Genomic DNA, 12,557 nt, shown 5'->3' with positions numbered 1-12,557 from the left:
CTAAGTAGTTGCCTTTGGGGTGTGGCCTCCTTCCAGTATATAAGGAGAGGCTTTGAGAACGGTCTCTAGCTTTTTGGCGTACCTGGATCCTGCGTTTGGCTGAGTCTTCATCTTAGTGGCCTACCAGGTTCCCTGACAATCTTGGAATTGTTCTTGGACTTGAACCAGTAGTCTGCTCTGTTGCCTGTTGATCTTGGGATTGTACCATTCTACTTGTTGACCTTGGGTTCATCAGCCTCAGCAGCAGCAGTTACATGACTAAGAAAAAGCCTTCAGCTTTAGTGGGCCTAGAATAAGAGGCAGAGCTGAAGCCCAAGGTCAAAGGGCCCTCACCCAGCCCCTAGAGCCGGCACTCTGGATTTGTTTGGACTTCTAGCCTCCTGAATTGTAAGATTAAATTCCTGTTTGTTCAAGCCATCCATTTTTGGTATTTTTGTTAATAACAGGACTAGAAAACCAAAACAATGTTCCTGGATGGATTTCAGAGGGAATCTGTGAAGTACCTGAAATCATATGCAACATTTTGTTTGTGTTTAGATATATTTATCTGGGTGGAAGATACGTTTTCATCAGATTATGTGCATCTATGGAAATACACTTTTGGTCTTTGGGTACTCAAAGCTTACCAGCTAATAGTGACTATAAGCTGGCAGTTTACTTGGGTTTATATATTTGGCCATAAACAGCCTAGTTGCCCACTGATGGAAACTTGGCTTTTTTCCTTTGAGGTCTTCACATTTTTTTTTAAAGAACAGCTCCGGGGAATGCTTCCCAGGTATGGTGCCATTCATCAAAGTTTGATTTTCTTAATTGTGTGCGAGTGTATTTCCTATTTTGTATTCTTCCACTAGGCCTTCAGGCCCCAGCAAGGCTTTGAAGCTTGGAGCCAAAGGAAAAGAAGTAGATAACTTTGTGGACAAATTGAAATCTGAAGGTGAGACTATCATGTCCTCCAATGTGGGCAAGCGTACCTCTGAAACAACCAAAGTGCATGCTCCACCTATTAATATGGAAAGGTAAGTAGTAATTTTCTCGGAACAGACCACATAATTTTTTTAAATCTTACTTCAGTGTGCTATAAATTCTTTTTGTGTCTGTTATTTCAATCTTCTGTTCTTTAAAAGACTTATTCACAGTACATTCTAGTTATTGACATAAAGTTATTTTTTCACCCTCTTACCAGTAATTAAGGATCTCTGGTGGTGCAGTGGGTAAGTCATTTGGCTGCTAACCAGAAGGTCAGCTGCTCCATGGGAGGAAGCTGAGGCAATCTTACTTCCATAAAGATTTACAGCCTTAGAAACCCTGAAGGGTCATTGTCAGTCAGAATTGACTCGATGACAGTGGGTTTGGTTTTGGTGTGGGTAGTGCAGTGGTTAAGGCATTCAGCTGCTAACCCAAAGGTCAGTGGTTCAAACCCACCAGCCACTCAGCAGCAGAAAGATGAAGCAGTCTGCTTCCATAAAGATCATACCTTGGCAACCCTATAGGAAAGTTCTACCCTGTCCTGTGGGGTCACTATAAGTCAGCATCAACTTGATGGTAGTGGATTTAGTTCCAATTTTTCGTAGCCATGATTGGGAGTCTTCCACCATTCTTTTATGAAGTTTGGAACTTGCCTTTTATCAATTGTGTGCTCACTAAATAAATAAAATACAATTTGTTTTCATGCCTGGTGTTTACCTTATCTCATAAAATGGACTTGGTTTAAGGGATTAGAGATATGATGATCATATCATCATATAGACTCATATGGCATGTCTTTTTCTACCCGTCTAGTTAAACTTCAAGGAGAACTAATCTTTAAGCCACAATTTATAAAGATCAGTAATAATAAATTAATGTATTGTGTTTAAACTATTTAAACCTAGTATAGAGCATGTTTGTCTCTTAGGGCTGTGGTACTGGTGGTTGGTAATATTTTTAAGTAGTGGTTTCGAGTTCACATATTCATTACTCAGATTTCTTGTCTTGAAGCCCAGAACTTCTACTGTTGCTAATGGTTTTGAGGTCAAGTGAAAGGTAAGTCTGGGAGGATACCTCTATAAGAAATGAGAAGTAGTTATTCTTTGTGTGCCCTATTCTATATGAAATGAACACTGTTACATCAGAATAAATCTTTTGAATTGCTAAAGCTTCCTGTGCTATCCTAGTGATTTCTTTGAGTATGAAGCTATTTTAAAAAAATTCGGGCACCATCATATATTAGAAGGTAGTCTGATAATGCTGTGGTAAAAGCATTGGGCTGCTAAACCAAAAGGTTGGCAGTTGGAACCTACCAGGCAGTCTCTGGAAAAAGCTGAGGCAGTCTGCTCTGTAAAGATTTATAGTCTAGGAAACCGTATTAGGCATTTCTACTCTGTCCTGTAGGGTTTCTATGAGTCAGAATCTACTTAATGGCAGTAGAGAGGAGTTATCATGTAGTAGAAAGAGAAAACTTGAGAGACTTTTTCCTGTTTAGCATGGACCAAACTCGTATGTTTCCAAAATGAAACACTACATTATCTTTTTTTCCCCCCATTTATTTTCTATCCTTTCTGTTTAACTTAAGGTGTTTTTTGTTGTTGTTTTATTGTGGTAAAACTGTACATAAGAAAATTCTGAATTGTCTTAAGATACACTCCTTTGTGGTCTTGAGTCTGATGCCCTTGTTTCTGGGAGGACCTAAGAGGTTGGATATTCCTTGCAGCATCTGCAGTTTACTTAGCTCAAAAATAGTTTTAGTACAAGACAGGTCAGAGTAAGAATATGAATAGATTGTACTTAATCCATAGCAGCAACACTATTTATTTTTTGAGGGGTATACATTAGGATACTTCAAAATTGAAAAAGTTCACATGGATATACAGTGAAGTCTTCCCCTACCCCTTTTTCCCAGGTACACTTTTTTTTCTCTGGAGGCAACCAGTATTACCCATTTTTTTGTGTATCCTTCCAAGGGGAATAGTCTTATGTGTAGGCAAGTGAAAATAAGTATATGTATTGTTTTTTCCCTGTTTATACACAAAAAGTAACCTACTAGACATGTTTTCCAGGTTTTTTTACCTAATTATTTTGGAGATAAGAATTTCTTTATTTGAGGCAATAGGGACATGACATCTGAATACCTGACTCAATGAATCCTGTACGACTATGAAACTGACAGAATTGACACATGTATAGTAGGTTAAATAAGAGTATTACGTCAGCGTAAATTTATGAAGTTGATAACTGTACTGTGGTAAGAATATCTGTATTCTTAGAAAATACTTAATGAAATATTTAGGGGTAACAGGCTACAATGTATATAATATAACCTGCCTTCAAATGGTTCAGGAAAAGGAATGAAATAAATACACAGAGAGTGGATGCACACACAAGCAAACACAAGTGCAAATGATAACATGAATGGGGTAAAATACTAATAACAGGAAATCTTGGTAAAGGTATACATGTATTTCCTTTTAGAACCTTTTCATTCCTTGTATAATTTTTATTTTTCAATTTCTTAAAGTTTGAAAGTTTTCTCTTTTTTTAACAGCTGCCTATTACTCAGTTGTATGGATATCCATTTATTTATTGAAGCAGCTCTCTGTTGATGGACATTTGTTTCCTAATTTTTGCTATTACAATTCTTCAGTGAATAGCTTAGTACATTATCTTGCATATATGAGAGTTCTCTGTAGGATAAGTTCTGGAAAGGTATTGCTATATCAAAAGGTATAATACTTTGAATTTTGATAGATACAGCAGCAACACCTTGTAATAAAGTAAGTTGTTAATCACTGAACCTTGGAAAAAGGGAATACTGGCTTCTACCTTTATGATCAAGTGTATGTATTACTTCTTCTTTACAGTGTGCATATGAAGATTGAGGAAAAGATCACATTAACCTGTGGAAGAGATGGAGGATTACAGAATATGGAGTTGCATGGCATGATCATGCTTAGGATCTCAGATGATAAATTTGGCCGAATTCGTCTTCATGTGGAAAATGAAGATAAGAAGGGTGTGCAGCTACAGGTGTGTAAAGGCTTTTGCTAAGGAGGTAGTAAGACTCTTGTTCACATAGCACAATCGTTCTCAACTGGAGTTCCTCCTGTGAACCACAAGACATAGAAAATTATGTCAGTTATATAACTAATGCCTTTCTAGGTACATAGGAAAGAAGTTAATTTATTATATACCATAGATGCCTTCAGACATTAATTCTCTACCCAAACCCAATTGAGAGCAGTTAGCAGCTGTATTAGAATGGCCTTCTAATACTGGAGTTTAATGAAATGTCATTTGGAAATCTATTAAATTATTTCATACTCATTAATAAAAGATGCAAAGAGAGGGGTGTTTTTTTTTAGTGTTACAAAGAGTGAAATCATAGAATACTGTTTGAAAAATAGTTTTTTTTCAGTTTTTAAACTTCATGGGAACATTTTCCTTTTCCTGTCTCTTAACTTTTTTTTTTTCAGTACACTTTATTTTAAAAATGTTATGACAGTAAATTTACCCATTTTGCCACTATATAAACTATCAGTGCCTGTAGGCAATGTCAAATGGTATATTTGAAAACTGCATAAAATCCTTACAAAATAAATGTATATCTCAACTATTTGAATATGTATGAGTCTTCTTTATCTTTATATTGTAGTTGTTCTTGTCACATTTTATGTAGCTGGCTATATATCTCTTGTCACAGGAGCAAAGCTTTTTAAAAAGCAGGGAAGAGTGTTTTTGTCTGCTTTTTTTTTCATCAGCACAGAAGTTGTCTTTTGGAAGCAGTACTTATATTATTTGACAGTAGATTCATTGGCTCTTAAAGTATATGTAGACCACTATTCAAAAGTAATTTCTTTTTGTTTTTTTCTCCCAAATATGAATTCTTTTAAAAAACTTTAGAGTGTCTTAGTTGGTTTGAGTTTGAACACTTGAGCCCTCTGTGCAGAAATGTATCTAAATTATCCACAAAGCTTTTTCCTCTCCTCCCTTTAATTTTATTGTGGTAAAATGTATATAATAGTGACGCACCTAATCAACATCTGGCCCCCTACTCAGCAAACCTGGCCTTATGCCGAGTTTCTTCCTTGTGAAGTATTTTGGAAAGGACTTTTTAATTATTATTTTTTAAGTGTCTTAAATCCTTTTGAAAAGTCTTTGAAGAAGGGAAATCTTTCTTCAAAATCAAAAGGAATTTCTGTTTTAGATGTGTAGCTCATTTTTTAATTAAACCTTTGGGCCATGTTAGACCAAAGGGAATTTATTTTCAGTTTTGTCATGTCTGAACCTCAGAAATTGCTTTTTTCTTCTCCTGTTATTTCAGACCCATCCAAATGTGGATAAAAAACTTTTCACTGCAGAATCTTTAATTGGCTTGAAGAATCCAGAGAAATCATTTCCAGTCAACAGTGACGTAGGGGTGTTAAAGTGGAGACTACAGACCACAGAGGAATCTTTTATTCCACTGACAAGTAAGTGCTGTTGGTCCTTTCCACTAAGCTAGTCTGCACTGAAAACTAGAAATAGTTTTGGCTTGTACGCTCTTAATCTTCATTGTCACAGCAAAATTCTTCTTGACCATTTGGCCTTTCAGAATGGACTCAGTGCTACATTTTGTATGTTTTAATCATTAGCTTTAATAGCTTTAATTTTAGAGTAGTTACTTTTAATATAGTTTACATTTGGATGTTTAAGACCATACCTTTTGGTTAGCTTTGATTTGCCATCTTTTCTCTCCTCATTTTCTAACACACTATCTGCTTTGCTTATCTTCTCAGTTAATTGCTGGCCCTCGGAGAGTGGAAATGGCTGTGATGTCAACATAGAATATGAACTACAAGAAGATAATTTAGAACTAAATGATGTGATTATCACCATCCCACTTCCGTAAGTGGTATTCCCTGCATAATCACTTTCCCCACATTGGGCTTATAGAACTTGTCTTAAGAAATTTGCTTTTTAAGAGGACCAGTTGTGAAATAAGCCAGATACAAAAGGCTACATACACTATTTGACTCCATTTATAGGCCATTCTGAAAAAGGATAAACTCTATGGGAATAGAAGAGATCAGATCATTGGTCTTGAGCAGGTAGAGAGGAAAACATTTGACTGCAGAGGGGCACAAGGGAGATTGTTTGAAATGTTTTTTTTACTTGATTGGCATGGTGCTTACAAGACTGCATACATTTGTCAAAATGCATTCGACTGTACACTTTCAAAGGGGTAGATTTATACCACTTCATACCCACTAGGTTGGCTATTATCAGAAAAAGGAAAAAAAAGTGTGTTGGTGAGGATGTGGAAAAACTGGAACCTTTGTACATTGTTAATGGGAATGTAAAATGGTGCCACCACTATGGAAAAGAGTCTGGCAGTTCTTCAAAAATTTAAACAATGACCACAGTTTAGGAGTCTAGAAATCTACCTCTAGGAGAAGGCTTTCTCTTTCTCTTTTCGCCAAAGGGGAAGATCCTTTTCTCATCAGCTTCTGTTCCTTGGTGATCTTCATGTGAAATGTCATCTGTCTTCCCCTATCTGTGCTTCCTTGCCTATCTACTCATTTTATATCTAAGGTGATTGTTTAAGACACACCTTACGCTGGTCTCATTAACATAACAAAATCTTATTCCCAAATGGGATTATATCCATAGGACTAGGGATTAGGATTTATAACATTTTGGGGAACACAATTCAATGCATTACATCATAAAACTCAGCAATTCCATTCCTAGATATGTAGCCAAAAGACTTGAAGGGCAGGGTCTCAAACAGATACAAGTAGCATTATTTAGTGTTCAAGAGATAGATGCAACCCAAGTATCCATGAAAAGATGAATGGATAAACAAATGTGGAGTATCAATACAATGGAATGTTATTTAGCCATAAAGAGAAAGGAAGTTCTGGTATATGCTATGACGTGAAAGAACTTTGAAAACATGCTGAGTGAAATAAGTCGGACAGAAAATGACAGGTGTTACATGATCTCGCGCATGTGAAATACCTGGAATAGGCAGATGCATAGAGACATTCATTCATTTAGTAGTCACTAGAGACTAGAGAGGGGACGGCAGTTCTTGCTGAAGGGGCATTGAGTTTGTGATGATGAAAATTTTTTTGCAATATATAGTGATGATAGTTATATAACATGGTGAACAATAATTAATGTCACTGAATTGTACATTTCAAAATAGTTAAAATTTTGTTGTATATATTTTACCACAATAAAATTAAAGGGAAGTGGGGGGAGCATTTTACTGACTTAAAAAACAAACCAAACAAACAATTTGTAATTCTAGAGCTATGTCTTCAGATGTTGGTCCTAAGTTTGTTCATGTAGTGATGAAGATTTTCAGGAGGAGCCGCCATTTTTCAGTCAAACCTTCTTTTTGTTTTGCAACTCTCAAAAGAAACTGAGTCTGTCAATTAGAGACAAGTGTATTTTCAGGGGAACATTGATTCTTTAAAATAAGATATCTACATGAGTTTCTTGTGTTTTTTAACACTTTTATTGAAGTATAATTGACATGCAATAAACTACACATACAGTACTTACACTATGTAATTAATAAGTTTTAACACATAAAGACCTGTGAAACTATGACCCCAGTCAAAATTACGAACAAACACATTACCCCCAAACATCTCAGTAACTTTGTAAATTTTATTGTGGTAAAATACAACAAAATTGGCCATTTCAACCATTTTTAAGTATATAATTCAATGGCATTAACTACATTTACAGTATTGTACAATCATCATTGCTGTTTATTTCCAAAACTTTTTCACCTCAAACTGTATACTAATTAAATAATACTCTCTATCCCACCACTTTCTTCCCCACAAGCTCCTGGTAATCTCTTATCTTTTTATCTCTATGAATTTGCCTGTTGTAGATATTTCATATAAGGGAAATCATAAAATATTTGTCCTTTGTGTTTGGTTTATTTCAGTTAGCACAGTGTTTTCAAAGTTCTTCCACATCATAGCATGTATCAATTTTATTTATGGTAGTAGAATAATATTTCATTGTATATTTGACACATTTTGTTTATCCATCTGATGATGAACATCTAGATTGTTTCTACCTTTTGGTTATTGTGTATAATACTGCTGTAACATTGGTGTATAGTTAATAAGTTTTTATTGTTTAGTTAAATGGCCTACTTTGTAGAAGATGATTTGTAGAATCATCTGGAAATACTGTCTACCTTAAGTATATCTCCTTCATAGCATTTCCAGAAAGTACGCACTATTAGTGCTTCACCAGTGAATCCCAGCTTTTCCACCATCACCCTTCACAATTAAGTACAGAGTGTAATTATAAACAGCAGTAAGTTCATTCTTGATGTATTGTCACTGTTAACATCGCTCAAGTTATTACTGCAGGGAAGATGGTACTGATTTAATTTGTAATTTTGTACCCATTTTGATAATTCAGGCCTTTACATGGCCAGGTTTGGTTTTAGCCATTCTTAATTCAATTTTTTTAAAAATATGCTTTATTACTAATATCCCCTTTGATGGAATAACCATCTGTTCTCCACAGCTTGGTTATTCTTCCAGGACAGTAGATGGCTGCCTTGAACTATTGTGGGACCTGAATGTTAGTGACAAGTGTGGATTTTGTTTGTGGAGATTTTACTAGACTGTTTTTAGGATACCACTATTTTTAGGCCTTTCCGTCTATCCTATAATTGTGGTTATGGTAATTTCCTGTGTCTGTCTTCAGTTTTACAGTAGTCTCCAGAAAAGACTTGTAGATAGCATTTTACCATGGTCCAGAACTGATAAAATTAGAATCAGAATTGGAGTCAAGGGTGCAGAGAAGGAACATGTACAGAGAAAGAATTAGGCCCATAAAATTGGTAGGAAGAAGTTAATAGCTCCTATCACCCTTAAAAGTTTTCTTTGTCTCCTTTATTTACCCTGCCCCTACTTTATTTACCCTGCCCCTAATACAAGCATTGAGTGTCACTGGTGAATTAAAAGATGATAAATTTAGACTGTGTAGGAGTAGATGACACTGCCTGACAGCCATGTGTGGGGGTAAAAGTACATTCTAACTAGCCCTGGTTCTCTTACAGATTAAGGTCAATTATATATCTCTTTCCACTATCATGTTCCCATTTTGTCTAGGAATAATTATATTTACCTGTTATGTGAAAGTCCACTTATAAAATAAACCCACTGGAGTTAAATACAGTAAATTTTGAAACATTCTGAAATCTTTTTGAAAATAGATCCTCTCAAAGGCTCAAATTCACCTTCATTTTAAATAACCACAAAATGATGTTTTAAATTTCCTCCTGCTATTATTAATCTGCTTTTTTTTTTCTCTATCACTTGTTTTGGTTGCCTCTATGCCACTCTAACAGAAAATACCACAAATGGGATGGCTTTAAAAAAATAAATAAATAAAGGTTCTTCTCTTACAATTTCAGAGGTTAGAAGTCTGAGTTCCAGGTACCAGGCTCTAGGGGCTGGGTGAAACCCCCTCAACCTTGGGCTTCAGCTCTGCCTCTTGGTTCCACCCACTGAAACTAGAGGCATCTCTTCACTCAGGCAGCTGCTAGCTGCTGAGGCTAACAAACACAAGGTTGACAAGTGAAAAGGCACAGTCCCAATGATACCAAACCACATGGCAGGCCATTAATTCAAGTCCATTAAAATCCCAAGATTGGCAGAGCAATGTGGCAGGCTTCTGAATAGCAACTTGGCTACATTCAGGGTTCAAGTGTGCCATAAGCTAGAGACTGTTCCCCAAGGCTTCTCCTTATGTACAGGAAGCAGACGACAGCCCTAAGGCAGCTGCTCAGCTGCTCACAGTAGATTCCACCATGGAGTTGATTACCAGTCTCATCATGGGGGATACCACATCCAGCTGCCCAGCCACTCAACCAGGCCCAGCCAAGTTGACACACAAACTTAACTACCACATCACCTCTGCTAAAGAGAGCTGCGTTATGTTAAAATTCCTTCTTGATAGGGCAACTCAGGAATAAACCATTCATGCAGGGTTTGTGGAAATATATCCCCTTCACAGACTTGTCAGTCACAGTCCCCTGCTAGCTCCCAGTTGAAGCAGCCCACAGCATATCTGCCAAGTACATATTTTTGCTTGTATGTATTTTTTCAAAGGAAATTGACTAAGACCCTTAACCAAAGTCTGGGACTTTGATCCTTGAAGTTATTAGGGAGCCTAATTTTCCTAGGACTATATACATGTGTGCAGAATTGAGGAGAGTAATAAAATTGGGGGCTGGTTTTCTATGGTAGAGTTCTTCTAGCTCTAGACAGCTAAATTGGCAGGGTTGTTTCTCATGACAGGTCTGGTGTTGGCGCACCTGTGATTGGTGAGATTGATGGCGAGTATAGACATGACAGTCGACGAAATACCTTGGAGTGGTGTCTGCCAGTGATTGATGCCAAAAACAAGAGCGGCAGCCTGGAGTTCAGCATTGCTGGGCAGCCCAATGACTTCTTCCCTGTTCAAGTTTCCTTCATCTCCAAAAAAAATTATTGTAACATACAGGTACTTCATTTTAATAAAGGGCCTATAGGAGGCAAGTGGTAGGGCAGATAGACAACATGGCTTCATGGTCAGAGCAGAAATCAGGAAAACTGAAATCCCCTGCAGATTCTATCTCTAATTCATTGTAGGATCTTGATCAAATCCCTTACTTGCTTTACTTCAGTTTTCCTCTCTAGATTGGACAAAGTAGAGAGGTTGAAAATGTGTAAAAGTACTTATGGCTTATGAAAGATTCATATACTCTTAGTTGAGTATTTTTTTAACCTTGTATATTTTATACTTCATTTGTCAAAACACCAAACACATGATTTTATAGTGCCTTTCTGTCACTTGGTTTTTATCTAAGGAACAAAAGGGTGTTTTTTTTTTCCCACTTGAAGGCAAAATTACTGCCTGCAGGGATCCGTCCCCCTCCTCAATGTTCTAATACAAATGGAAATGATTTTTTGGATTACTGATACCACAGCTTCCCCTCATTAGTACAGATAATCATGAACCAATTCTGTAGTAAGCCATGTGCTTGAATTAGGCAAAGCAATGAATATTTGGACAGTATAAACTGTCGTTCAGACTAATTCTGGAGAGCAGTTCTTTCTCTCTCTCCTCTCAGTTGTTGGATAGCTGCACAGTATTGGGAATTACATTGTTGAACTCAAGATATTAGGTAGAAATAGGTACATTTTCCTATTTGAGACCATCCAAAGAGTTAAGCTCATCGCTGTTGAGTCGGATCTGACTCACAGCGACCCCTCCTTGGGTTTCTAAGGCAGTATCACTACGGAAGTAGATTGCCCAACCTTCCTTCCGAGGAGAGGCGGGTGGGTTTGAACCGCCAACCTTCTGGTTAGCAGTCAAGTGCCTTAGGCACTACGCTAAGGACAGTATACATGCTCTCTCAGCGCCTCATCTGAATATACAAGTCAGTGGTTCAGGTGTTACATTGGTGTCAATGTAAACATTTTATGACTTCACTTTAGTGTAATTCATTGAACTGGCATTTATTAGAAAACAAAACACCTCATTGGAAGAGACCAGCCACGCCTAGGAAATGAGTATAATAGAACAGCTTAGCGGAACTCTAGACACAAGAGACTTTAAGAGTAAATCAAACAAATATATTAACGAATTACAACATTCTATTTTAAATTTAAAATATTAATTGACCATTCTGAGAAATGAGTCTTTAAGAATTTCATAGATTTTTATAGGACAGAGCCTGAGCTGTAGCCACTTATACTGGACCTTTTACTTAATACTAATACTGCTGTACATCTCATCTCTCAGAAAGTCATGTTCTCAAATTCTAACCCATTTAACAATTGCCTTTTCTAACTAAAGAACAAATTGATCATATTGGTGGAGAAGATGTTTTGAATTGCAGTCACAAATTGCAGGATAGGAACAATGGAAATTGACATTCCCCCTCATGTATTTAACTCTCTATCCTATTGGTAGCTGAGGACATGGATTCTTAAGCCTAAAAATTGAACTTGAACATTCTTTAATATTTCTGAGTTACTTTTCATACTGCTTTTAGGGGATTAGGTCAGTTCTATAGTAAGAATTTAGTCAGCATTTTAGAGACTCTATCTCTTGCTTTACCTTATTCTTTGTTTATTTTTTTTAGGTTACCAAAGTGACTCAAGTGGATGGAAACAGCCCTGTAAGATTTTCCACAGAGACCACTTTCCTGGTGGATAAGTATGAAATCCTGTAATACCAAGAAGAGGGAACTAAAGGGAAAATTTTCAGATTAATAAAAGAGAAGCCAACAGTGGCTGAAGAGTTTTTTCCAAATCTACAAGCCATTGGAGATCCTTTTTATTCTGATACAATGCACGATTCTCTACGCGCAAGGACCTTCAACTCATCCCCAGTGTTTCAGAGTCACAGAGACGTTCTTTGGCAAAGAAATAACACAGGCATAAAGGGAAAGGCTGCTGATTTCTTTGGCAGATTTTACTGACCAGCAGGAAAGCAAACTCTCCAGATAGTCCCCCTGTTAAGCACCTTTTCTGCGTTCATCTAAACTGTCCTTTACTTTAATCCCT

The 12,557-nt window shown here is 36.7% G+C and overlaps 1 protein-coding gene across 1 annotated transcript in view; it reads left to right on the top strand.

Annotated features, from left to right (window-relative positions):
* ARCN1 (archain 1) overlaps window positions 1-12,223 on the top strand; it is a 25,185-nt gene extending 12,962 nt beyond the window's left edge. Inside the window, exons 7-12 of the mRNA XM_007936462.2 lie at window positions 852-1,016; window positions 3,837-4,002; window positions 5,297-5,444; window positions 5,751-5,859; window positions 10,302-10,506; window positions 12,134-12,223. Coding sequence (XP_007934653.2) covers window positions 852-1,016; window positions 3,837-4,002; window positions 5,297-5,444; window positions 5,751-5,859; window positions 10,302-10,506; window positions 12,134-12,223 — 883 coding nt within the window. The remainder of the gene's footprint in view (window positions 1-851; window positions 1,017-3,836; window positions 4,003-5,296; window positions 5,445-5,750; window positions 5,860-10,301; window positions 10,507-12,133) is intronic.
* Window positions 12,224-12,557: the final 334 nt, after the last annotated feature.

Source organism: Orycteropus afer, unplaced genomic scaffold, assembly GCF_000298275.1.
Source record: "Orycteropus afer afer isolate SDZICR_OR568_19922 unplaced genomic scaffold, OryAfe1.0 scaffold00036, whole genome shotgun sequence".
Taxonomy (NCBI): Eukaryota; Metazoa; Chordata; class Mammalia; order Tubulidentata; family Orycteropodidae; genus Orycteropus; species Orycteropus afer.
This window is presented reverse-complemented; position numbering and strand designations above follow the sequence as displayed.